General features: G+C 34.8%; 1 protein-coding gene across 4 annotated transcripts in view; it reads left to right on the top strand.

Annotated features, from left to right (window-relative positions):
* Window positions 1–26,215, top strand: part of LRCH2 (leucine rich repeats and calponin homology domain containing 2) — a 110,370-nt gene that overhangs the window by 58,480 nt on the left and 25,675 nt on the right. For 2 of the 4 annotated variants that reach the window (XM_045996313.1, XM_045996312.1), the window contains exons 11-15: window positions 967–1,074; window positions 7,293–7,358; window positions 16,998–17,046; window positions 17,125–17,241; window positions 25,004–25,048. In XM_045996313.1, the coding sequence (XP_045852269.1) occupies window positions 967–1,074; window positions 7,293–7,358; window positions 16,998–17,046; window positions 17,125–17,241; window positions 25,004–25,048 (385 nt within the window). Of the gene's footprint in view, window positions 1–966; window positions 1,075–5,667; window positions 5,746–7,292; window positions 7,359–16,997; window positions 17,047–17,124; window positions 17,242–25,003; window positions 25,049–26,215 lie in introns of all 4 variants that reach the window. The other 2 variants (XM_045996311.1, XM_045996314.1) reach the window with 2 other exon arrangements.

Here is a 26,215-nt window from a genome sequence, read left to right as displayed (position 1 = left end):
TACAGATAAAGAAGCGGGGATGGAAAGTTTTAAGGGGGCCTCTAAAGTTTCTTGCCTAGACCCACTTAGATAGTGTCCACTAGAACCTAGGGTGTGAATGTAACTCTCTCTGAACCCTAAGCTTTTCTCTTTTCTCTACATTGTGCTTCCTCCAAATGACCTCACTGGTAACTTTTTAATCAGTTATGAATTAGTCATCTCTGGTACCCCATAAGGTGGTACATTGCTTTGTCTTGTACTCTTTATATTTCATTTTTTTCTTACTTTCTCATCTTATCTCATGAAGACAGTTGTATTAACTTGAGTGTCACAGTGGCATATAAGATATGGTCAAGATACAAAGTCTTAGATTTGATACTTTGTTTTAAATGAAATACTTTTGGGATAATATTACTAGAGTTTGGAGAACACCTTACTTAAAAAATTCCTTTGTTCTTTATGAATGATTAAAAATTATGTATTTTAATGAGCATTTTCCTGCAAATTTGCCAGTCTTACTTGTACCTATTTTGCATTTCTTCTACTCAAACATTTTACATGGAGAATTTTAACATTATGAAGAATAAACTGATAAAAGTAGGGTGGTTTAGTAAAATTTTCATAGCATTTGATATTTATAAAGACAGGCATATTAGAGCTTTGCAGTTCTTACTACACTCAAGACTGGGGAGTATGCATTGTTAAATTATAAGAAATTACAAAATGGTAATACCGTTTACTTTGTTAGCCATTAATTATATTAATATCACCAGTATGGTACATTTCCTATTGAATAGAAGATAGATATGTTTTTATATTCCTTAAATATTCCTTATTCCTTATTTTAATGTTTTAAATACAAGGACATTAGGAATTTAGCTTTTTACATGATATTAGAAATGAAAAAGTAGTTTCTGTTTCTGGAAGCTGGCATAAAATATCATCTGCCTTAACATTTTGGATAACCATGTTTGTGTCACCTTTCAGACTGGGGAAAGAACAGTTACTTGCAGAGGAAGAGGATGATGATTTGAAGGAAGTAACTGATTTGAGGAAAATAGCCGCTCAGTTATTGCAGCAAGAGCAGAAGAACAGGTATTTTTTCAGTAATGAGATTTAAATAGGCAGACTTTATATTCATTAAGTGATTATTCAAAGATTATCAAATGAAGTTTCCAGTAAACAATAGGACCATCTTAAGATCTGTGTCAAGGGACTAACTACTAAAAGACATAGGGAATAATTAGGAGAGAAATGTAAAGTTAACGTACACAATTGACATATACTTTATATTCACAGTCATTTTATTTAATTATTGTGTAGGTTTCTCTTTTATTCTTGTGCGCTAAATAATAATAACTGATTTATTTGTTGATATTCATTTTAGCTCACAATAACAGATACATTATAAGTGTTACCCCCTAAGTACATGTCATGTGTATGTAGTGCACTTTTTATCAGATTCCAGATTACTTGGGATATGTGTAAACTCCTTAAAATTGAATGGAACTTTATAATGGTTGATTAAATCAGCATGATTATTTGGAGGTCACAGGTTCACTTCAGTGTGTTCCTTGGTCAATGACGATTTTTCCCTCTGGCTAGGCTTTCCTTACATGCCATTGGCAATAAGGAAGATGTGTGAATGACTAGAGAATCAGTGCAAGTCCATTTTTAATATAGAAGTTCTCTGTGCTGCTGAGGGTCAGCTATTATGCCATCTTCATGTACTGAGAGTACTATATTTGTAGTTTTGAAATAATAAAGGAGATTTGAGTGTTTTTTTGTTTTGAGAAAATTAAAAGAATAATTTTTTAAATTTATCATGGATAGCTAATAAGTACTTTACTTCTCTTAACCAAAACAATAAATGTTTGTGGGTCACATGGCCATGTTTTAGAACGTTAAAAATTTAAGTACACTGGCATTTGCTTTTAGATATGCTTTGAAAAATAATTACTATTGAAACTTATCAAATTGCAAATATCTGTTTTTAAGGGCCACTATATTTTTTAATAATTACTGATTATCCTTTTTTTGCAACTACATTTATAGAATTAAATACCATACTAGAAAATATCACTCCTCTTTATTCCTTCTATATCTAATGTATCCTCATTCCCAGTTCACGTTTTTCTTCTACTATAACTTTCTGTCACCCTTTTCTCTGAAATTTATTTTCTGATCTTTTCCTATCATTCATTTCTAATGGGCCTTTTTTTATACTGGCTACTTACGAGATTATGTATGTTTTTCTCCCTCCAGTATAATCAAAGTATTGGTCATCCCAATGGGTTAAGAAGTTTATGAAGCAAGCCACCACCTGCTCTGTGTAGCTTAAAAAATAGTTTTTTAACTGTCTCTTCTACCCAATAGTTGAAATGATTGTGTTTATCATTATGAGCAGAGAACACTGATTTTAAAAGAACCCACAGCAATATTTATTTCTCTGATTATGTTAAAAATAGTATTGGAGGGCATAATTTTAGATTTTAACAATGTCATATATATCATTTCTATATTTTTCAGTTTTCTACTATTTTTCTTGTCTTCCTATAACTTGAATTATTCTTTTTGATTTAGAAACAATATCAAATGATGTTTTGTAGGTTTTATTTTTGTGATAGTTTTGTAATCTGTAAAAAATAACACCTAGCACTGTGCCTTGTACATGATAGGTACTCAGTAATACTGTTATTAGTTAATTGATTGCTTGAAGATGAGATTAACAAATTTAAAGCTAATAGGAGCCATTAATTTAGTTATGTTCATTCTGAATAACTTGTTTTTTTTTAGATGTATGCAAAAGTAATTTCTCTATATCTGCTGTTTCTCTTCATCAGCCATTTCAGACGTTAGCACACATGGATATAGATCTTTTGATGCAGTGACATTAATGTAATAATTATGTCTTATTTTGGAAGGCCTTAAAATATTTATGATATCTGGTCATAATGTAAGGAGCACATTTTACTTTTAAAAAATCTGTAATTTATAGACAATTTAAATTAGATCCTTGACCAGTTCTCTTCTGTTAATGGCTGAACTTAAACTGATCTCAGAAGTTTTGTATGCTGATTTTCTCCACTAAATAATCTCTTCTCTTCTTCTAAAATATGCTGCTGTTGCTCACATCTCTTAGATCCAGATAACTAAAATTTTTGTTTGCTATTACAGTACTTGACTTGAGTGAGTCCAAAAAAAACTTGACTTGAGTGAGTCCAAAAAAATCAAAAATAATCTTCTATAAAGACATATCCATCCCTTAGAGGATTTGATGTTAGTTGTACCTTCTCTGGTTATAGATTTTCTCTTTCACACCGTATTGTGCTTTTGATTCCAATTTTATTAATGAAAAATCTGAAATGCTATTTAAAACTGCAAGTCAGGGATGCTTGTGTGGCTCCGTCAGCTAAGTGCCCATCTCTTGATTTTGGCTCAGGTCGTGATCTCAGGGTCATAAGATCAAGCCCTGCATCAGCCTCTGTGCTCAGAGTGGAGTCTGCTTGAAATTCTTTCTCCCTCTCCCTCTGCCCCGCCCCCTGTTTATGTGCGTTTTTCTCTCTCTAAATAATAAATCAATAAAATCTTAAAATAAGATTAAATTCTAAATCAGGAGTTATAACATTTCACTTAAGGTTTTAACAGTCATTATAATGTTTTTGTTTATTGTTTTGATTTAAAATGATTTATGTGGAGTAAAATTACCCTTGCATATCAGGAAGTACCACCTAGAACTCCTCCTCTGACTGTATGCTACTTAACTATTCTTTAGCTACTACTAGTTGAAGGTAAATGTAGTGTTAGCTATCAGCTGAAAGAAGCCATGCATGTACTCCCAAATTAAAGGCAATTAAAAAACTGCTTAGAATGAAATCAGTGATCATTTTCTTAAAGCAATGTTGCCAGTTGTTTAGTTCATACTATTCTTAAAAGTATCTTTTATTCTTTAAGCAAATTTGTACTAGTACTTGGAGGATAAAACTACCCTAGGAAAATAACAAGAGGGTATTGCACAGAATAATAATGAAAAAGAGTGGGTAAGGAGATGAAATAAGCTATCAAGTAGATAACTCACAAGTGTTCAAAGTCTGAAGGCCAGTTTTTAAAAGACTGCTCCCTCTTTGTCTGAGATGCATAGATTAAGCTACTTTCTTTTGACAGTTTATTGTTGAGTATTTTGAAGCTAATCTTTACCCCCTTGTTAAAGTACTGGATTATTTCTACTTGTATTTGGGTGTATTGAAGTCCCTCTGAATCAACGAAGCTCCCTATATTAAAAATAACTATTCTGCAAGTTTTTAATCTTCACTGAATTTGGAAATTTAAAAAAAAAACTATCATCTTAAAAAATTATCTTAACTGTTCTATTCTAAATTATGGAGCTAGTTTTTCAAATGTCCATCAGCACTCTTATCTAATTATTAGAGAAATAGCTACTGTTCTTTTTTTTTTTTTGAAGATTTTATTTATTTGTTTGACAGACCGAGATCACAAGTAGGCAGAGAGGCAGGCAGAGAGAAAGGAGAGAGGAAGAAGCAGACTCCTTGCTGAGCAGAGAGCCAGATGGGATCATGACCTGAGCTGAAGGCAGAGGCTTTAACCCACTGAGCCACTCAGACGCCCCTTCTTGTTTTGTTTTTTTTTTTTTTTTTTAAGAATTTATTTATTGTGTGGGGAGGGGCAGAGGGAGAGGGAGGGAGAGAAAATCTCAAGCAGGCTCTGCACTGAGCATGGAGCCCAACTTGGGTCTTTATCTCATGGCCTTGAGATCAAGACCTGAGCTGAAATCAAGAGTTGGACACTTAACTGAATGAGCCACCCAGGTGCCCCCTGTTCATTTTCTTTCTTTTATTTTAAGATTTTATTTATTTATTTGACAGAGATAGACAGTGAGAGAGGGAACACAAGCAGGGGGAGCAGGAGAGGGAGAAGCAGGCTTCCTGCCGAGCAGGGAGCCCGATGTGGGCCTCTATCCCAGGACCCTGGGATCATGACCTGAGCTGAAGGCAGCTGCTTAACGACTGAACCACTCAGGCACACCCCCCCCCCATTCATTTTCTTATACAGATATTCTTATGTGGCTGAATAAGTTGATGTTTATCTGGCTTCTTAAAATTTGTGTGGTTATCATCATAAAGAGAGGATTACAATATATATGGGCTTTTGCAATGAATAACTTCAGTTGACTGGTTCCCATTGCAATTTCATTCCTGCTAACTTGTATAGTATTTTCTATTATGTCTTTCTTTTTAATAATGATTTTATTTGCTGTTAAGTGTGTCCTGAGAGTTTTCACTTATTGTGGAAAGATGTGCTTCTTAGTACTCTGTAATATGGCTAAATAAAAAAGTAATTCTGAAAAGTTATATTGGAATATAATTAAGGATCATGGAAAGGAAAATCACATTTTGAGAAGTTTATTATTTTGGTTTAGAATGATAGAATTTATATACATACCCTATTTCATGTGATTTTTTTTCTTATCATATATACGAATATTTCAGTTTGAGGGGCATCATGTTAACCTCTAGCTTGTTATAACTAATTAGGTCGTTCTCTCAACCCTTAAAATCTATCCATTCTTTCTTTTCTGCTTGCTTTACTAATGACTTCCCTGTCCTCTTCCAAAACATCTTACTTCTCCCATCTTTTGATTTGGTTGATGTACGGGAAATGTGAATACAGATGGAGGCCTTTGTGTTATAGAGCATCATTCAGTGAAAAATTCTTCCAGAGGACCAGAAGCACAGGACTTGCATCAAGGTATCTAGAGTTTATGGAAGCCTTAAGTATTAAGGGGCCAGGTTGGCGCAGCTGAATTTTATAGTCATTTACTTAAAATACAGTACTAGTAACTGGGTTAGGGAAATGTGTTAATAATCTACAAGAGATATTTAGATAATGTAGGTGTTTATTTTGACTTTGAGTATCACGAATAAAACATTAAATATCCATGTACAAACAAATGTTTACATTGAGGAATTCTCACGTGTATAAAATACATTTTATAGGTAAGTGGATCCCAACTTTGTTTTTCTGCTCCAATATGATTTATACACATCAGTAATCACAATGCTAATAAGTGTTGCTTGAGGAGAATTTAGAATTTACCATACTGAGGGCATTGTAGTTTGATCCCTCACCTCCCTCTGTCAATAATTCTGACATTCACCCCTCAGGACAGTTCTTACTTTTACATCTCCTTTCTAAAAATTACTCTTTAAGGATGTATTTCTTCCTAATAGTCCTAGATAATTTTTTACCTTAGTTCTTTTGCATTTCGGGATTAAGTGCAATTTTAGTATATGTCCATAGTAAGAAGAATAAAGGTATTGTCAATCTCAAAATTGTTGGTACAAAGCTACACTGCTTTACCTGTGGTACTTGCCCTTGGCTCCTCACTGTGATTTCCTCCTGGGGAGGCTTTAATCCATCCAATCTAGTGAGGAAACTGGGCTAATGGAAATTGGTTTCTTTAGGCTAACCGTCTTTCTGAAATTACGAACTTTTGCTTACAATATCTTTTAGTAGTAAATATGTAGTTTTAATTTTAAATTGTTTTCTCCTCTGTGTTTTGATAGTTGACATCCAAAGGTTTTTGAATAAAAGACATATTTTATTCCTTATAAGACTAAACTTCAAAATTGAGAAGTTATATTTAAATCTAGAGTAAATAAATATTAAGAACTCCTAAATATTTTAATGAGTTATGTGAAAGAAAGTTATTAATTCATTACTTTTGACTTTCAGATTAATACTTAGAATTCTATAAAAATATGGACAAGAGTTCTCTCATGATGGTTTATCATTCTTTTTGTTTTCTACAAATAGCATTTCATTTGGGTAGTAAAAGTTTGATAAACTTTTTAAAGAATTGAACTTTAACATGGCTTTACATTTAGAATTAAGACTTGTTATTTGGCTTTTGGCAAAATGGTCATCTGTTCCATCAGCATAACTCGTGTCCTTTCCTGTGCTGGGAAAATGAAATCAGTCATGATGGCACATAAACAATCTGCATCTCTTTATTTTCTGTGTCAGCCAAAAGTTAGATGGACAGAGGGCAATAGTATGGTTAGAAGATATCCAGGCCTCAAGAAAAGGTTTTTAAAAGAATATGTGTGGAGGAGTTGGTGAGCTTCATTCCTTCATCATAGCCGTGGACATTAGATCTAAATAATATATAAACATTGTTTTCTAGCGGAGATCTTCATGGACCAGATGCATTTCATTATGGAGATCTTTTATATCATGTGTAAATACTTTTCTCTTTAATGTATTTTGCTATTAATGTATTGATTTACTTCTAGGATTCTTAATCATTCAACTTCTGTCCCAAGAAACAAGCCAAAACAAAATATGGAATGCGAAAAGAGGTATAAAAATATCTTAGTCCTTATATTTAGTAGTTTTTAATGAGACTTGATTCTTTAATAGTGATGTTCTCATATGTGGGCTTTATTTTTTTTTTTTTTTTAAAGATTTTATCTATTTATTCGACACAGAGAGATCACAAGTAGGCAGAGAGGCAGGCAGAGAGAGAGAGGAGGAAGCAGGCTCCCCACCAAGGAGAGAGCCGGATGCGGGGCTTGATCCCAGGACCCTGGGATCATGACTTGAACCGAAGGCAGAGGCTTTAACCCTCTGAGCCACCCAGGTGCCCCTCATATGTGGGCTTTAATTGAGTAAATGATACAGATTTAATATAACTAACTAGATAATTTAAAGATAAACTGTGTCCTAGCCACAGTTCAATTTACTTTTGATACAAACAAATTTAAAAATGCTGATTTGATATCTTTTTCTACTCGTACCTGCATTTCGTTGTAATGATAGAAGCATTTATTTACTAACTCATTACTGCTGGGAATAATGTGTTTCTTCATCATTGTGTTTGTTGTCTGTTATTGTTCACTTCTTTATTTCATTTCAATTGGGTTTTACTAAATTCTTCCTTATGAATTCAGGGTCCAAGTTAATATATGTGAATTCCAGAGAACCAGAAGACCTTAAAAGTTTCTATTTATTTTGTTGGCAGTTTGAAAGTTTGTATTAAGTTCAGTTCCTGGGTCATTCCTGCAGGAGGGTAAAGGTCCAAGGCTGGGTGTAGGGTTCCTATAGAAGTATGCACAGGGAGAATTAACATTTCTTGAATGCTTGTTGTATGCAAACTGTTCCGAGTGGGTTAGATGTCTTATCTCATTTAATCCTCATAATAACTCTATGAAGTTGTTACTCTTGTTACCTCATTTTGTAAGGGAGATAACCGAGGCTCAGAAATTACCATAATTTACTCAAGGTCACACAGCTAGTAAGTGCCACAGTGAAGATTCAAGCCCAGGTTGTCTGGTTGCAGAACCTCAAGTCTTAATATATGGTAACAGGAACATTTTGCTTTCTTGAGATTCACACATCCCACTGATATCTTTTCCTGGATACCTCATAGTCTAAACTGAACTCATTTTTTCCCAAATTTATTTCTTCTGTATAGTTTGCCTGAGTGTGAATGTACCATTACTCAGTCACCAAAGTCAGCAACTTTGAAATTATCGGAAACTTCTTGTGCACCCCTCCCAATTTAGTCAATCACAGAGAATTATAGCTTCTTTCCTATTTTTTTTTAATTTTTTGAAGATTTTATTTATTTGAGAGAGCACGCACAGAGGGAGGGTGAGAGGGAGAAGACTTCCTGCTGAGCGGAGAGCCCAGATGCAAGGCTCCGTCCCAGCAGCCTGAGATCATGACCTGAGCTGAAGGCAGACACTTAACCGACTAAGCCACCTGGGTGCCCTGAAAATTATAGCTTCTTTTTTTTTTTTTTTAAAGATTTTATTTATTTATTTGACAGAGAGAGATCACAAGTAGGCAGAGAGGCAGGCAGACAGAGAGAGGGGGAAGTAAGCTCCCTGCTGAGCAGAGAGCCTGATGCGGGGCTTGATCCCAGGACCCTGGGATCATGACCTGAGCGGAAGGCAAAGGCTTTAACCCACTGAGCCACCCAGGCGCCCCAAAAATCATAGTTTCTTAACATTACTTCCATCTCTCCCAACTTCTTCATTCCTAGCACTGCCATGTTGGTTTAGGCTCCATCCTTTTCCTCTTGGATTACCACAACAGTCCCCAGACATATCTCCTTTCTTCACTTTTGCCTATGTTTAAGTTTGTCTTCTGCATCGATATAAGTGTTAGTTCCAAAACCGTCTGTGACTGTCATTTATTATCTTCTACTGGTTATCACTTTCAGGATAAAGCTGAAAATGTCTAAGTGAACCCATAAGATTGAAGTGAGTTTCTGCCTACCTTAAACCTTATCATGCACTCTTCCACTGGCACGTTTTAATGTTAGGAACAGGAATTTTTCTCTTTATCTATCATGATTTCACATCTGTTCTATATCCTGGTTTCTCTACTGGAATTGCCCTTTCTTTTTTTCCACTTAGGCTTTCAGAATTCAGTTCAAACATAAAGATGACTTTTTATACTCAAGTCTAGAAACGTTCCTCTACTCAAATTTCATTAATTGGATTTAACCCACTCCCTCCCTTTTTGAGTACTGATTCTGTTATCTTATATATTTGCTCTCCTTAAAGTTTGTGTTATTACTTTGCTCCTCACTTCTTTTCATTACCATCTTAAGCTTCCTCCCAGATTCCTAATATTCTCTTGAGAAGGACCCAATTGCCCAAACCTCAAAAGTGTGATATCTAATCCTGACCTCTCTTTCATTTAACTATTAGTTCTACTTTTCTCATTTTAAAAACAAAACTATTAGTTCTACTTTTCTCATTTTAAAAACAATCACTCAAATTTTTCTTTAAAAACAAAATTAAAAAAAAAAGTTTTCTGATAAGAATTAATGTAGCTTTGGTGCACCTGGGTGCTCAGGGGGTTAATCCTCTGCCTTCGTCTTGGGGCATGATCTCAGGGTCCTAGGATTGAGCCCCGCATTGGAGTCTCTGCTCAGTGGGGAGCCTGCTTCCCCCTCTCACTCTCTGCCTACTTGTGGTCTCCCTCTCTGTCAAATAAATAAATAAAATCTCTTTAAAAAAAGAATTAATGTAGCTTTGTTGTTGCTTCTTAACATTACTTCCATGTTGCAAAATTACAAAACTTGGCAAACACAAATAAATATCACTTATTATCCCACTCTCCAGAGATGACAAGTCATAATATTTTGGTGTTTTCCCCTTTAGAGCCTTTTTCTATCTGTGTGCATAAATCTTTGCACATGCATGTGTGTATGTATATATATACACCACAGAGTTGTATAACCTGTTGCCTATGCAACACCTCCACTTGGATGTATAATAGGCATATGAAACTTTTTATTTTATTTTTTCATTAACAGGTAATGTATTATTAGCCCCAGGAGGCATACGAAACTTAACTTTTCAAATCCACACTCTTAATTCCTCCTTGCACCTCTTGAATTTGTTTTTCCTTTATTTTTTCCCATTTCAAAAAATGTCAGGTCATCCTTATAGTTGCTCAGCTCAGAAACCTCGGAGTCAACCGTAACATGTCACTTTCTTTCACATGCCATATCTAATCCATTAGCAAATATTGGATTTGCTATTATTTGCTATTATTTGACTCTGCCTTCAAAATGTACCCCAAATCTAATCACATCTTACCACCTCCACACCTACCACCCTAGCCCTCACCATGTCTTCTAAAATTTTTTTAATTTAATTTTTATTTATTTATATTTTAGTTTTTTTTTTTCTTCTGTGTTCTTGTTTAAATTCAAGTTACTTAACATTTAGTGTAATATTGGTTTCAGGAGTAGAATTTATGGGTTCATCACTTACATACAACGCCTAGTGCTCATCACAAGTGCCCTCCTTAATACCCATCACCCTACTAGCCCATGCCCCACCCACTTCCCCTCCCCTCCCACAACCCTCAGTTTGAGGTCTCTGTAGTTAACAGTTTCTTATGGTTTGCCTCCCTCTCTGTTTTCCTCCTATTTTACTTTTTCTTTTCTTCCCCTGTATTCAACTGTTTTGTTTATTAAATTCCACATACGAGTGAAATCATATGATATTTGTCCTTCTCTGACTGACTTATTTCGACTCTAGCCGTCTCTTAACTTCAGTTATTAAAATAGCCTCCTAACAGGATTCATGCCCTTGCTTTCCTTTAGTCTGTTTTTCAAAAAAGCATCAGATTTTTATCTTTTGAAATGTAAGTCAGATCATGTCACTTTTCATAATTCTCTAATGACTTCTTATCTCATTCGGGATAAAAACTAGAGTCCTTTAAGGACTTATAAACCTCTACATTATTTGGCTCCCTCCTGTCTTCTCTCTTGTCTGGATCTTCCTGGTTAGTGAGTTCCTCTCTAGCTATACTGGCCTCCTTGTTGCATCTCCATATACCAGGCATTTCCTGCTCCCTCAAGGCTTTTGCCTCTGCCTGAAATGATTTCCCCCTAGATAGCCTTATGGCTTATTCCCTTGGCTTCAGGTTTCTGCTCAAATTTCACTTCATTAGCAAGGAGTTCCCTAGACAACTTAAATAAAAGAGGATGCCTCCCCACTTCTTTGTCCTTTTTCAATACCTTGTTTTATTTTTGTCCAAGAACTTAATACGCTCTGACATTCCAAATTTATACATTTTTTCTATCTGACATTCTGAATATATACTACTTTGTTTACTGTTTGTCTTCACCACCACACCACTCCCTTGGCACACTATAATGTCAGTTTTATCAGTTATTGAGAGAAGACTATTAAAATATCCAGGACTAATTGGGGATTTGGCTTTGATGTTCTGTCATTTTCCCTTCATATAGTCATATACTCTGTGTTAGATACATAAATATTTAGGACTGTAGTGTCCTCTTAGTGAACTTATACCTTTGTCATTTTGAAATGACATTTTTTTATATTTCTTTTTTTTTAACAAATACTTTTTTTAATAAAGATTTTATTTATTTATTTAACAGACAGACATCACAAGTAGGCAGAGAGGCAGGCAGAGAGAGAGAGGGGGAAGCAGGCTCCCTGCCGAGCAGAGAGCCCGATGTGGGACTCCATCCCAGGACCCTGGGATCATGACCTGAGCTAAAGGCAGAGGCTTAACCCACTGAGCCACCCAGGCACCCTGACATTTTTTATATTTCTGATAGTTTTCTTTGAAGTCTACTTTTCTGATATTGTGTAGTCATCTCAGCTTTTTTTTGATTAGTGTTAACATGATAGATATATCTTTCTCCATCCTTTTGTTTTTAATCTACTTGTGTTTTTGTGGAGAAAGCTGATTTCTTGTATTTAGCATATGGTAGCACTTTCCTTTTGTATTTAATTTGAGAATCTTTTAATGGCAGTGTTCATATTGTTTATATTTAATGGAATTATTGATATTAATGGATTTAAATCTACCATCTTTTGTGCTTTTGTCTTATCTATTAGTATAGCCATCTTTCCTCTTTTTAATTTTATTTTAAAATTCCCATTTATCTCCTTCATGGCCTTATTAGCTATAATTTTTTGTTATCGTACATTAGTGATTATTTTAGGGTTTAAGGTATAGTGTTTAACCGGGATGCCTGGGTGGCTCAGTCGTTTAAGCATCTTCCTTTGGCTTAGGTCGTGATCCCAGTGTCCTGGAATTGAGTCTCTTCTCCCTCTGCTTGTGTGTGCTCGCTCACTCTCTCTCTCTCTCTCTCTCTTTCTGACCAAAAAAAAAAAAAAGAATAGTGTTTAACTTATCACAGTCTACATTCAAGTGCTATTATACCATTTCATACATTGCATAACTTTACAACAGTATACTTCTGTTTCTTCCTTTTTGGCCTCTGTGATGGTGTTACTGTATATTTTACTTATATATGTTATAAACCCCATAATACACTGTTATTATTTTTGCTTTAAAGAGTCAATTATTTCTTTAAAGAGATTTAAATAATCAGAATAATGTCTTTTATCTTTCCTTCCTTAACCTCTAGAAATCTAGTCTTTAGTAGCTCTTTATTCCTTTGTGTAGCTCTGTATTTCCATGTATAATTCTCTTTCTACCTGAAAGAGAAACTTTAAGACTACTTTTATTACTGGTCCACTCTCGTTGAATCCTTTCAGCTTCTGTATAAGAAAGTCTTTGTTTTGCCTTCATTTTTGAAAGCTGTCTTTGCTGATACAAAATTCTAGGTTGACATTTTTGTTTTCTTTCAGCACCTTAAAGAATTTTTTCCACTGTCCTCTGGATTAGATTGTTTCTTATGAAAATTCTATTGTCAATGTTTGTTTCATAGAATCTAATGTGTCTTTTTTCTCTGGCTGCTGCTTACAATTTTTTATTTATCATTTGTTTTTAAGTAATTTGATTATGAGGTATCTTGGTGTAGTTTTTTTTTTTTTCATTTTTCTTTTGCTTGGAGTTCTTTGAGCTTCTGAAATTTGTTGGTTTATTGTTTTCATGTAATTTGTAAATTTGGGGCCCTTATTTCTTCAAAGATCTTTCTTGTCACCTGACCTATTCTTCTGGAACCCCAATTATATATATATTAGGCTACTTAAAGTCTCCCACCAATCGCTGAGGTTCTGGTCAGTCCTCTTCAATATTTTTCTTTCTGTCTTTGATTTTTCTTTTTAACTCTTTTAAAGCTTTTATTTATTTATTTGACAGAGAGAGAGTGAGAGAGCACAAGCAGGGGAAGCAGGAGAGGGAGAAGTAGGACCCCAGGATCATGACCTGAGCTGAAGGCAGACACTTAACTGGCTAAGCCACCTAGGTGCCCTCTGCATTTGATTTTTGATAGTTCTTTTACTAAGCCTTTTACTAAGTCTAATCAAGTCTTTTTTTTTTTTTAGAGATTCTATTTTTAAGTAATCTCCATACCCAATGTGGGGCTCAAACTTATAACCCCAAGATCAAGCGTCTCATGCTGTACCAACTGAGTCAGCGAGGCACACCTCTTAAATGTCCAATCTACAGTTAATCCCATCCAGTTTATTTTTATATATTTTTATTTTTTTGTAATTTTATTTTATTTTTTTCAGTGTTCTAGGATTCATTGTTTATGTACCACACCCAGTGCTCCATGCAATACGTGCCCTCCTTAATACCTACCACCAGGCTCACCCAGCCCCCCACTATCCAGTTCATTTTTAATTTCAGATGTTGTACTTTTCATCTCTTGAATTTTGATTTTTATCTATTTTATGTCTATTGTGTCTGTACTTAACATATTTAGTCTTTTCTTCTCGCTTCTGAATATTACCTGATTGAATTTTTGATTGAATGCTGGACATTGTGAACTTCACCTTCTTGGGTACTGGATTTTACAATATCATTATAAATATTCTTGAACGTTGTTCTAGGATATGGTTAAATTAATTGGCAACAATTTGATATTTGGGGGATTTGGTTTTACATGGAATCAGTGTGGCATTTAGTCTAGGACTAGAATTGGCCCCCTACTGGAGGAAGCCCTTTCTTAGTACTATAGCTGATGCCCCATGAACTACATGCTTTTCCAGTCTGGCTGGTGGGAACTGGTATTATTTATTCATAGTCCTCTCTAAGTCTGAGAATTATTCTGTCTTTCTGGCTATTCATTCTTTTGCCTAGTGTAGTTTTCTCAGGTATATGATCAGGGCTCAGTACTCTGTTGAAAATAGTAAGAATGCTTCTGTAGAACTTTTAAATTCTTTTTCTGTGCATTGCTTTTTTTCTCTCTCACTTTGTCTTATTAATGCCATCCATCTTTTTCACCCTGGCTCCCAGCTTCGTCTTCTCAATTCAGGGAGCTCCCTGGACCTTACTTTGTTTCCTCCTCTCTGGGTTAGAAGCCTGGAAACTTTTCCTGCAGCAACCTGATGCAATTATGGGGGTTTCATCTTGTTTGTTACCCATCTGTAAGGGATAAAATGTCTTTTTTTTTTTCTTGCCTGATACTCAGTGTTCTGGAAAGCAGAATTCTATATATTTTGTCTGCTCTTTTAGTGTTTTCTGTCAGCTTATAAATCTGATCACTGTTACTCTATCTTGGCCAGATGCAAAGTCTAATTCTTACATTTTGTTATGTTTTGCCAATGTTTAGTTTGTTTCTTTCATTTAACTCCCTGCCCCAACATTTAAAAACTTACTGTCCATATTTTTCATATACTTATGTGATTTCATCTTTATTCATACTTAAATCTGTTAGTCATTAACTTTGGTATTTGATATGAGGTAAGGTAATTAGTTTTTTCTTCCTCTTTTGCACCCTCTCTCTTTTTCTCACTCCCTACCCTCCTCACCCTCTGTTTTTCTTTCTTTCTGTGTGTGTTTTACAATTGGTTAATCAGTTGTCTCAACACTATTTGCTACATAACCTATCATTTCTATGACAATTGTGAATTTCATTTTTTAAATCATAGGTTGTTATATTTGTGGTCCTGTACTTGTCTTCCACTGGAAAATCTATAAATTCTGGGTCTCGTAGTATTTAATTACTTTAATAGAATATATGCAGTTTCCTAGTAGGGAAGTCCCCTTTATTATCTAACTTTTCTCTATCATTTATTCTTCCAAATTAACTTTGAAATTCTTTTATCAAATCTCTAATACAAGCCCAGAAATACTTTCTATTTTTTTATTATATTTTATTTCAGCTGCCAAATAATTTGAAATGGTTATACCCATAAAATTTAGTCTTTCTTTTTTTTAAAGATTTTATTTATTTATTTGACAGAGAGAGAGAGACAGCGAGAGAGGGAACACAAGTAGGGGGAGTGGAAGAAGGAGATGCAGGCCTTCGGCTGAGCAGGGAGCCGGACAAACAGGGCTCCATCCCAGGACCATGGGACCATAACCTCAGCTGAAGGCAGATGCATAGCAACTGAGCCATCCATGTGCCCAATATTTAGTCTTTCTAAGAGCTTTATAGTTATTCAATTTCCTTTCTAGACACGCTGGTAGTTTTTGTTTTGCTTTGTTTTGTTTTGTTTTGAGAGAGAGAAAGAGAGCACAAATGGGAAACGGGGAACAGGGTTGGTGGCAGAGGGAGAGAGAGAATCCCAAGCAGGCTCCACGCTCAATGCTGTGGCTTGATTTCACAACCACGAGATCATGACCTAAGCTGAAATTAAGAGTTGGATGCTTAACTGGTTGAGCCACTCAAGTGCCCCAACATGGGTAGTTTTTTTTCTTGTAGGTCTAATGCATGTCTAAGTTTGTTCCTAGTATTTTTGCTTTTCCTTCCTTTTATGAATGATTTTTTTCCTAATATATTTTATAGCTTGTTATAATTGGTATATGAGGAAGCTATTAACGTTTGTATATTTTTTACAACTGGTAAACTTCTTTTAATAATAATAGGATTTTTCCCCCTTGGATAATCATATTTTCCATAAATTTTGAAAATTTGTTTCTTTCTTTCTAATTTTTAAATGTTCTTTCTTACTGTACAATAGAGACGTTCTTCAACAGTGTTGAATAATAATAGCTCTAGTGGGCATTTTGTCTGTGTATTTTTTTCAAAGGAACTTCTTGCCTAATAACAAGATGTGCAGTTTACTTTTCCTGAACAAATAGATGAGAAGAATTTCAAACATAGCCCCTGTGTGTCAGAATGAAGGGTTAGATGTTCATAATCTGTAATTCAATAGTCAAAATGAATTACTCCCCTAATCTCTTTGGCATGTAAATAAAATAAATTTGTATAAAATTATTAGAATTTTGTTTTTTATGATTTAATGTAATAAACATTCTGTTTTTTCACTGTATGTCTAGGTATTACATTTCTTTTGGCCTCTAAAAAGTCCTTAGAGTAGTCTTTTGCATTTATTCATTCAATAAATGAATTTTGAGTTTTTTAAAGGAATAGAAGTGATTGGGAACTTAAATATGTTTTTCTGGACTTTAAGTTTTGTTATTAGTTCAAACTATAGACATGGGTAAATTCTTTAGATTTTGGTAAAAAAAAAAAAAAGAGAGAGAGAGAGGGAGAGACAACTCTATTGTTCATAATAAATTCCTAAGGGTAAGTCTAAATTTTTTACCATATTAAGGCATCTTTAATTTTGTAGTGTCTCAGCAGATGAAGTTAATTCACCGTTATCACCCCTCACATGGCAGGTAAGAGGAAAATGAATTCCTGTTATATCTAATATTTTGTTCTCATTTATTTAGTTAAAAGAAATTGTCTCATTACAGCCCTTAGAAAATCAGAAGGATCAAATAGATGAACAGCAGTGGCCAGAATCTCAACCTATAATCTGGCAGAGTGAAGAAAGGAGGCGGAGCAAACAGATTAGAAAAGAATATTTCAAGGTACTTTTTATTAAATTGCAAATTTTACTTTGTAATTATTAGCTTTGGTTTTATAAGTTTTGAATTAATAAGGTAGCCTATAACTCTAGTTACATGTAGTAAATGTGCTATTTTATCTTTGTTTCCCACACGCATAGGTATATATATAATGATGCAGTTAAATATTAAGAATGACTCTGTAGATCAATGTGAATTGTGATTTATCAGATACTTGACATGAAAGTTGAATGTTTGCTATACTGCTAGTTGTAGCAATATGTAGTTATGTTTTAAAAGAATTGGCTAGAAAAGTCTTTCAGTAGATTTGTTTCACTATATAGTTCACATGTATTTGCAATTAGCATTTAACTGTTTCTGTCTAAATAAATGCTACTTACGTGGCTCTAAAAATGCTTGAAAGTGTTTCTCCCCCATTTTTTTCTTGCTACCTTAGTAGATTTCTTAAGATGATCTTTTATCTTAGGTAAATTAAAAGTTTAGACTATTTGAATCATCCCAAATTTCTAGTTAATGGGGGTAACGGGATTTTAATGAAATTTTACTGTGTATACCCTTACAAATATTGTAGTATTATTCATTTGTGGTTAAAGTCTGCTATGTTTATAGAAACCAGTGGAATTCGCATAATCTTCAGTACTAGTCAGAATCCATTACTGGAATTCCTGTTTTTGTGTACCTGTTCCCCAAGCCTAATTTTTATTTAATAATGATAATTTTATGTAAATATGTAGTTCTGTGCTAAATTATAGGTAGTTTGAGGTTTATATCATTAACGGATAGGATTATATTTCATGTTTTTCTCTGGTAGAAGTGGTTATATGTACATGTTGATAGGTTTACTTATATAGGAATATAACATATTTTGAAGTAGTATCATATGACCAAAACAAGAATGTTATGTGTTGTAGCAAGCCTGTGATAAGTTTCATACTTCTATGAGTAATTACTGAATCCTTTTATTGAGCTTCATATTACCTGGTCCATATGAGAGATCATGAAGAAATAAGAGATAGGGAAAAAAACAAGGACATTCTAAGCAGAACCCTGGTCAGTAGTGGTCAAAGTCTTTTTATCCCAGATCTTTACAGATCTGCAGTTATATTTACATTCTGACACTTATTTTAGAATCTCCTCTTTCAGTTTATAGGACCTTGAACAAAGGCACTCAGTAAAATTTGTTAGTAGATAAAACCTGACGAATGGGTGATGATGTGGAGGAAATTTTAGTTTTTCTGAATAATGGAATAGATTTTGGTATTTATTTGATCTACTAGTAAAGTAAAAGCATCTAAATTCTGACAGTTTATCAAAACACTTGCATAGCACTTACTAAGTGCCAGGCACTGTTCTAAGTACTTTACAAGTATCAATTAATTTAATATTCATAACAGCCCTATGAAGTAAATACAATTATCATTCCTATTTTACAGATAGGGAAATTAAGGCACAGAGAGGCTAAATAATATGCTTCGCCTCACTTAGCTAATAAGCAGTTGAGTCAAGATTTGAACCCAGAGCTTATGCTACATTGCCTGTTTATCTACTGTGAATTGCCTAAGATCAAATGAAAACTTTCAGATCAGTACAGTTTTATCATTTTTAAAAATACAGTAACCCAAGTGAATTTCTCAATAAAGTCTTAACAGAAGCCTCAGTGAGCCTTTAAAAAATAGTTTGATTCAATAGCATCATTTGTTAAATATTTTATTTTTAAGACTTAAACATACCTCCTATAATATTTCTATTTTATAAGCGCTAAGAGATCTAATGAGGTAGTATTTGAAATATCCATTACATTATCTGCATTCAACAAATGTTAATTGCTTTCATGCTTTTAGTAAAGTGGGTGCAAAGTTAAGCTTTAGTCATTGGGAAATATTTTAAGGAGCTATGTAATTCTCCTCAGTAGTCAGAAGATGTCAGTGTTAGGACACTGAAAAAATGGAATGGCAACAGTTTTTTTCCTAAACTGTAAAAAAAGATATAAACCTGAGATACTACTGTCTAAGTCAAAACCATTATTCAGAATTGCCAGTATTTTCTTGTTTAAGACATCGTTGATACCTATGAAGTGTCTTTATTTTAAAAATAAAATTTCTCTTAATCACCCATCTCCCAAGAATCAAAAGGGTTATTCATAGGATATATTACTGAATTTAATCGATTTATAGTTGAGTAAACACGAAAATATACTACTTTAGAGATTTATATCCAGATAATACCAAGCTCACTCAGTGAGAGCCCCTTTAGCTTTGTGGTGTTAAGGAACATACAGAGATTTTGTGCAACTTTATCCCAGCACTTGTAAATGACTGAGTCATAAGATTTCTTTGTGTTCCATGGTAAATTATTAATGGCATTGTTGTTATTCAGTATATTTATTGAAAGTGTTGGTGTGTATGTTTGTGTGCGTGGGTCTCTTTATATATTATTTCTCAGTTGCCAAGACTGATCTTGGATAGTAACATTTTCAAGTAAGCCTCTGAAACTAAGTAAAAAAGGTTTCAACATATTGGCCAGATTATGTGAGCAAGAAGATAAATTGGGTCAGATTACATGAGTAGAAAAATCATTGCAGGAGAGTTACACTAACTCTTCTAGACTCCCAGACCACTCTTGTGTAGATTACTACTCTACTAAATAAAATAATGTCCTCATTGCCAAAATAAAATCACTGCATTTTTAAAGTAAACATATTTCAGGAAATGCATTACTTTATTAAAAATCTCTTAAAGAAAGGCAAATGTAGTTTACATTTTACAGAAGTGTATTAATACTTTTAATAAGACACACAACAAAATATGAATATCTAATTTTTGGATAAATTTGTAAATTAGTAGCTTTAATTTCTTCTAAAAATAATAATACATAGATTTCTAAATGCACTTGGTTGATTTCTAAACAAGAAAGTTAAAAAGCATTAACATAACTATACCAAATTAGTTTTAAGGATTATTTGATTTATTGAAATGCCATATGTATTTGTCTACAAATTTTTTCTTATTGCTGTTATGATAAAACATTATAATAACCCTTAAATAAATATTTGATTTCATAAGTACAGTATATCTGCATTTAAAGGCTAATGCCAAGGAAAAAATTTATATATATTTTTTTAATTTGTTTATGTGACAGGCATAGATCACAAGCAGGCAGAGAGGCAGGCAGAGAGGCAGGCAGAGAGGGAGAGAGGGGAAAGCAGGCTCACCGCCGAGCAGAGGGCCTGATGCGGGGCTCAGTCCCAGGACCCTGAGATCATGACCTGAGCCAAAAGCAGAGGCTTTAACCCACTGAGCCACCCAGGCACCCCAAGGAAAATATTTTTATGTATTTTCTCTGATCATGACTAATTTGTCCTAGAATAGGGAAGCCAACTGGGTTTGTGAAATTTGTGATTTGTTTTGTTCTGAGTCAGAGTTTGCACAAGTTAATGGCTCTTCTGTGAAATTAACATAAGCTTCAGAAGTGAACTGACCTTTTTTGTTTCTCTGGTTTGTAAATAGGTCTTTACTAAATTATTTGAATTTAGATATAATAAACTTTAGTTATTCAGACTAATACTAACTGAGGACAGCTGAATTGATTCAGTAAAAGGTGGACTTACAGAATATTCTCAAATCTATGCATATATTAGGTTTTGGGTGTTAAGACCTTTAAATCTGTGCAGTAGTGCAAACTAAGGAGTGCCTTCCTAAGTTTTCATATATCAGGGATATTTTTAATTAGAAGTGTAGTTGAGTAATAGTACTACAAGTCTCATTATCTGTGTTCTTGACCTCATTACACTCTGTTTCTTTCCTTTATCAGTTATTCACTCACTCTTTTCTATCCTTTCCATCTCTTTACTGTACTTCGGATACGTGAGCTCAGACCTCTGCAGTTATCCCCAAGTCCCCTTGGAGCTGTTGCCTTGTCTCTTTCCTTTTAGGGCCAGACTTACCATTTCTATATCTCCAGGTTCTGATCACCCCTTAACCCACCACGGTTTGGGTTCTGCTTCCATTTCTCCATTGAAATAACCCCTTACCTAGAGCTTAATGTGTACCTAAGAATTTTTTTTTAAGATTTTGTTTATTTATTAGACCGAGAGAGCACAAGCAAGGGGAGCAGCAGGCAGAGGAAGAGAGAGAGGGAGAAGCAGACTCTCTGCTTGAGCAGGGAACCTGATTTGGGACTTGATCCCAGGACCCTGAGACTGTGACCTGAGCCAAAGGCAGAGGCTTAACCAACTGAGCCACTCCGGCACCCCTGTACTTAAGAATTTGACAGTGATTACTACCACATCTCTCCTCTTGAAACTTCTTTCTTGTTTTCTATCTCATTTTCCTTCCTTGGTTTTTCTGTTTTCTTTTGGATGTTCTTGTTTAACTTCTCCTCTGACTTTGCTTCTGCTTGCTTTTAGGGGCTCATCTTCTTTTCATTACCCTAAAAACGCTCTCTGAAGCTTTTATGACTCCAGATGTCTCATATTCTGGGGGGGGGGGGTGTTCTACATTTACATCCCACAGCTTTTTTCCTGGTCTCCGGACCTGTGTTTTAATTGTCTGGCTGTCCTACATGTATTTCAAGTTTGATACGTCTCTCCCTCCTGCCCCTCTCCTGCATAGAAGTTGCTCTTCCTCTCTATTCTTTATTCGAGTTAATAGTAGCAATGTCTATCCAGTTGTCTGTGCTCTGTACCTCAGTCCTCCTGGATCTTTCCGTCTCTTACTCCTCTCACCTAATTGATCACCAGGATGTTAATTATATGTCCTTTCTCCAATTCATCATTTCTTCTCCATCTCTACTGCCCTTGCTTTTGTTGGAACCCTCATTCTTTCTTGTATAGGCAAATGTAATAACTTCTTTTTTTATTTTTTATTTTTAAAAGATTTTATTTATTTCACAGAGATCACACAAGTAGGCAGAGAGAGAGAGGAGGGGAAGCCGGAGAGCCCGATGCGGGGCTCGATCCCAGGACCCTGAGATCATGACCTGAGCCGAAGGCAGAGGCTTTAACCCACTGAGCCACCCAGGCGCCCCATAGGCAAATGTAATAACTTCTTAATTGGCCTCCCTATCTGTAGTTTCACAGTCCTTAGAGAAATCCTCTGACTTAAATTTGTTTCTTGGCTCTCTATTATCAGTAACACAAAGTTTGGACTTTTAAGAAACTTCAGACACTGTGTTCACCTACTTCTCTAAATTCTATGACCTACAATTCACTCTTCTCGCTAGCCATACTGCTATTATTTTTAAAAGATTTATTTCTTTATTTAATTTTAGTATGAGAAAGAGCATGGATGGGGAGGGGCAGAGGTAGAGGGAGAGAGAAATCTCAAGCAGACTCCCCGCTGAGTGTGGAGCCTGCCTAGCCAGGGCCTCTATCTCACAAACTTGAGATCATGACCTGAGCCAAAACCAAGAGTTTGATGCTTAACTGTCTGTGCCACCCAGGCGCCACGATATACTGCTACTTTGTTTTCTACATAGACTAAGCTTTTTTATTCCTTTGTGCTTTCCTTCTGAGGATGCCCACTAGCTCTTTTTATTCCTGGCAAACTTCTACTAATCTTTCAGGATTTAGAGATGGTAGTATAGCATAGTGGTTTAGAGCCTTGGCTTCTAGGATCAAGATGCTTTGGTTCCAGTTTTTAACTTGAATATTCACTAACTGTGGGACTTTGATAAATCACCTGACCTCGCTGAGCTTAATTTTTTTTCTATCCTTGAATGACTCTGATAGTATCTTCTTTTACAGGATTCTATAACTACTGAATTACTTGATAATGTGACGTGGTTATGACAATAGCACTTGCCACAAAGTATACATTTAATAAATATTAGCTTATTATTCACTCCAGTGTCATTCTTTTTTGTTTGTTTGTTTTTGTACTAGTATTCTTTTATCAGGTATTAATTCTCAGTTAAAATAGGAAAGGATTCAACAAATATCAGTGATGCCTGACAGAGAAGGTCATGGTCAGGAATGCAGAGTGCGCCCTCTGCACTGGGCCCTCTTCAGTGGTACATATGTAACTGTTGATGTTTGAGTTCCTTGAATGAAAGGCAGTAGTTGAAAAGCATGTAAGATGCCAACAACATAGAAACCCCAATGATGGTCCCTTTCTTCACATCGTTGTACTTTTGTAATACTGGTAGTAACCTCTTCGAAAACCCCAACAGTGCCTTTAGGAGTGAGATCCTGCAACAGTATTCAACTTAGCAGCTCCTCTGTTTGGATGTCCATGAGTTTCTTCTCCTTTACTCTTAATGACTGATGCCATCTTCAGGTCCTAGGGTCTGCTGTGCAAATGTCACTTTTTTTTTTTTTTTAAAGATTTTATTTATTTATTTGACAGACAGAGATCACAAGTAGGCAGAGAGGCAGGCAGAGGAGTGGGGGTGGGGAGGAGGCTCCCTGCTGAGCAGAGAGCCCGACGTGGGGCTCGATCCCAGGACCCTGAGATCATGACCTAAGCCAAAGAGGCTTTAACCCACTGAGCCACCCAGGCACCCCGTCACTCTTTTGTTGAAGTAGAATAGAACCAAGAACACATATTGTCAGCAATCATCATGCCTAGGTATGGCAAGTAGGTTTTTTCACACATGCCAACTCCATTCAGTGGCTATCTGGAACATTGGGTGTAAACATATTGAGATTATGTCTGGAATCAGCTGGAGAGAGCACCCTAGTAGATTAGTGATAGCTGTCATAAATCACTGGAGATACAGTGAAGGAATTTAGGTTTGATATTTGTAATCCCTAATACTGCTTGCCTCCCAATCTGTGGTTGAACTCTCAGGTAGATTATCTAGTTTTCCAAGAGTTATGGAATATAAAGCTACATAAGTACAGAGGGCCATTAAGTAAAACTTTGAATGCCAGGTAAAGAAATTTGAACATAATTTGAAAGTAGGTTTTTCAGTAGGGGAGTCATGAGTTGCAAGTCGTGTTTTGAGTGTTTTAATCTGCCACTGATATGCACGATTATTTGTGGTGAGGAGGATTTAGAAATAATAACCCTAGAGGACTTTGAAACAAGAACTATAGTGGTTGTCACACTGTATTTCTTTAATTCTTGATTCTAAAAACAAGCACTTTTTCACACACTAGCATTTTTTATTTTAAGCATATGACCTTGTGCCTCAGTATAAAATGCAGATAATAGTATTCACTTTAGCATTGTTAGGACGATTAAATGGGTTGATACATGTAACACACTTTCGACAGTGCCTGGTGTATAGTAAACACTTCTATAAGTATTATTGTATGATCAATATATATACCTAACATAATGGTTTGTTTTTTTTTTTTACCTGAAATTAGTAGGTTTCTTAACAATAGATGGCATTTTTGAATGGTGAGATTACTCACTAGGTGTGAGGTAATGGGGGCCTAGGATAAGTTGGTAGTTTTAAGAATTTGGAAGTAAGCCTGAGAGACATTACAGAAAAAATTGACAATGATGTTTTGGATATAGTGAATTAAGAAAAACAGAGAGTTTAAGACAACTTTCAGATAGAAAACTTGAATGAATGGGAAGTGGATTGGCTCAGGAAGGAAATGTTAATAGATACATAGAACGATGGCATGAAAGCACTGTTTGTGTTAGCTATTAGTAACTGGTAGGACTGTTTAAATTGGTTATATAATTAAAGTTAGTATCAGATAATTTAATAAAAGTGCCAAAATATGAATAAACCTTACATATAATTTACTACTGGTAGAGAACTCATGTGTTCAAAGAAAAATAAAGTGTATGTTTTAAATATTTTTCAGTATAAATCATCAAGGAAGAGTTCAAGTGGCAATGAAAAGGATGAGGTGAGAAAAGGGGGGTAATAGTAGCAATTATTTAAAAATGTTTACTTTTTATATGTAGTTGGCTCATTCAGAGTAAAATGTAATACCTCTGTCAGTTTCTTGCTTAGTGATTTAATGCATGGGTTTTTTCCAATAATAAAAACTGAGCATCATCATTCAATTGTTAATTTAATCATGTAATCTCCATATACCCTTTATTTTGAACCCAATTTCCAATAGTTCAGTTTTAGAATTTTATTAATAACATTTGTCTTTTACATTTTCTCATCTGTTATTTTCCTAAATCAACATTGTGATCATTTTGAGATTCTTTTAGAATTTATTAATCTTTTTTTTACAAATTTCCTGTACTACTTTAACATTTAAAATTAAGTGCATTACTATAAATTTTTCTATCTTTTTAAATTATAGAGCAGGCTAGCATTTTTGAAATGATATAGTGTCATCACCATAAATTCTTAAGCTTTGTGTATTTTTCATTAGAGGGATTGGTAGTTAATTTGATGTTGAGTACTTGGTAGGGCTTCTCAAAACTTTAATTTTAAGAAATGGAATCACAGAAAATGTTTGCTGAACCCTGAGCTAGAGGTACAGCTTGGCATTGTTCCTGTCCCTTTGTATTTAAAAAAAATTTTTTTTAAATTAATATATAATGTATTATTTGTTTCAGTCATTCATCAGTCTTACACAATTCACAGCACTCACTTTAGTACATACCCTCCCCCATGTCCATCACCCAGCCACCCATACCTCACTCCCCCCTCCCTTCCAGCAACCTTCAGTTTGTTTCCTGAGATTAAGAGTCTTTTTTATGGTTAGTTTCCCTCTCTGGTTTCATCTTGTTTCATTTTTCCCTTCCTTCCCCTATGATCCTCTGTCTTGTTTCTCAAATTCCTCATATCAGTGAGATCATATGATGATTGTCTTTCTCTGATTGACTTATTTCACTTAACACCCTCTAGTTCCATCCATGTTGTTGCAATTGGCAAGAATTCGTTTTTGATGGCTGCATAATATTCCAGTGTAGATATATACCACATCTTCTTTATCCATTTATTAGTTGATGGACATCATGTTCTTTTGTATTTTATATCCACTTTGGTCCTGCCTGCCTTAATATCTAATCAGTTACGGAATACCTACTTTTTCTTTGTGATATGAAATATT

This window comes from Meles meles, chromosome X (assembly GCF_922984935.1).
Source record: "Meles meles chromosome X, mMelMel3.1 paternal haplotype, whole genome shotgun sequence".
Lineage (NCBI taxonomy): Eukaryota > Metazoa > Chordata > Mammalia > Carnivora > Mustelidae > Meles > Meles meles.
The sequence above is the reverse complement of the archived record's forward strand: the minus strand, read 5'-3'. Positions and strand labels throughout refer to the sequence as shown.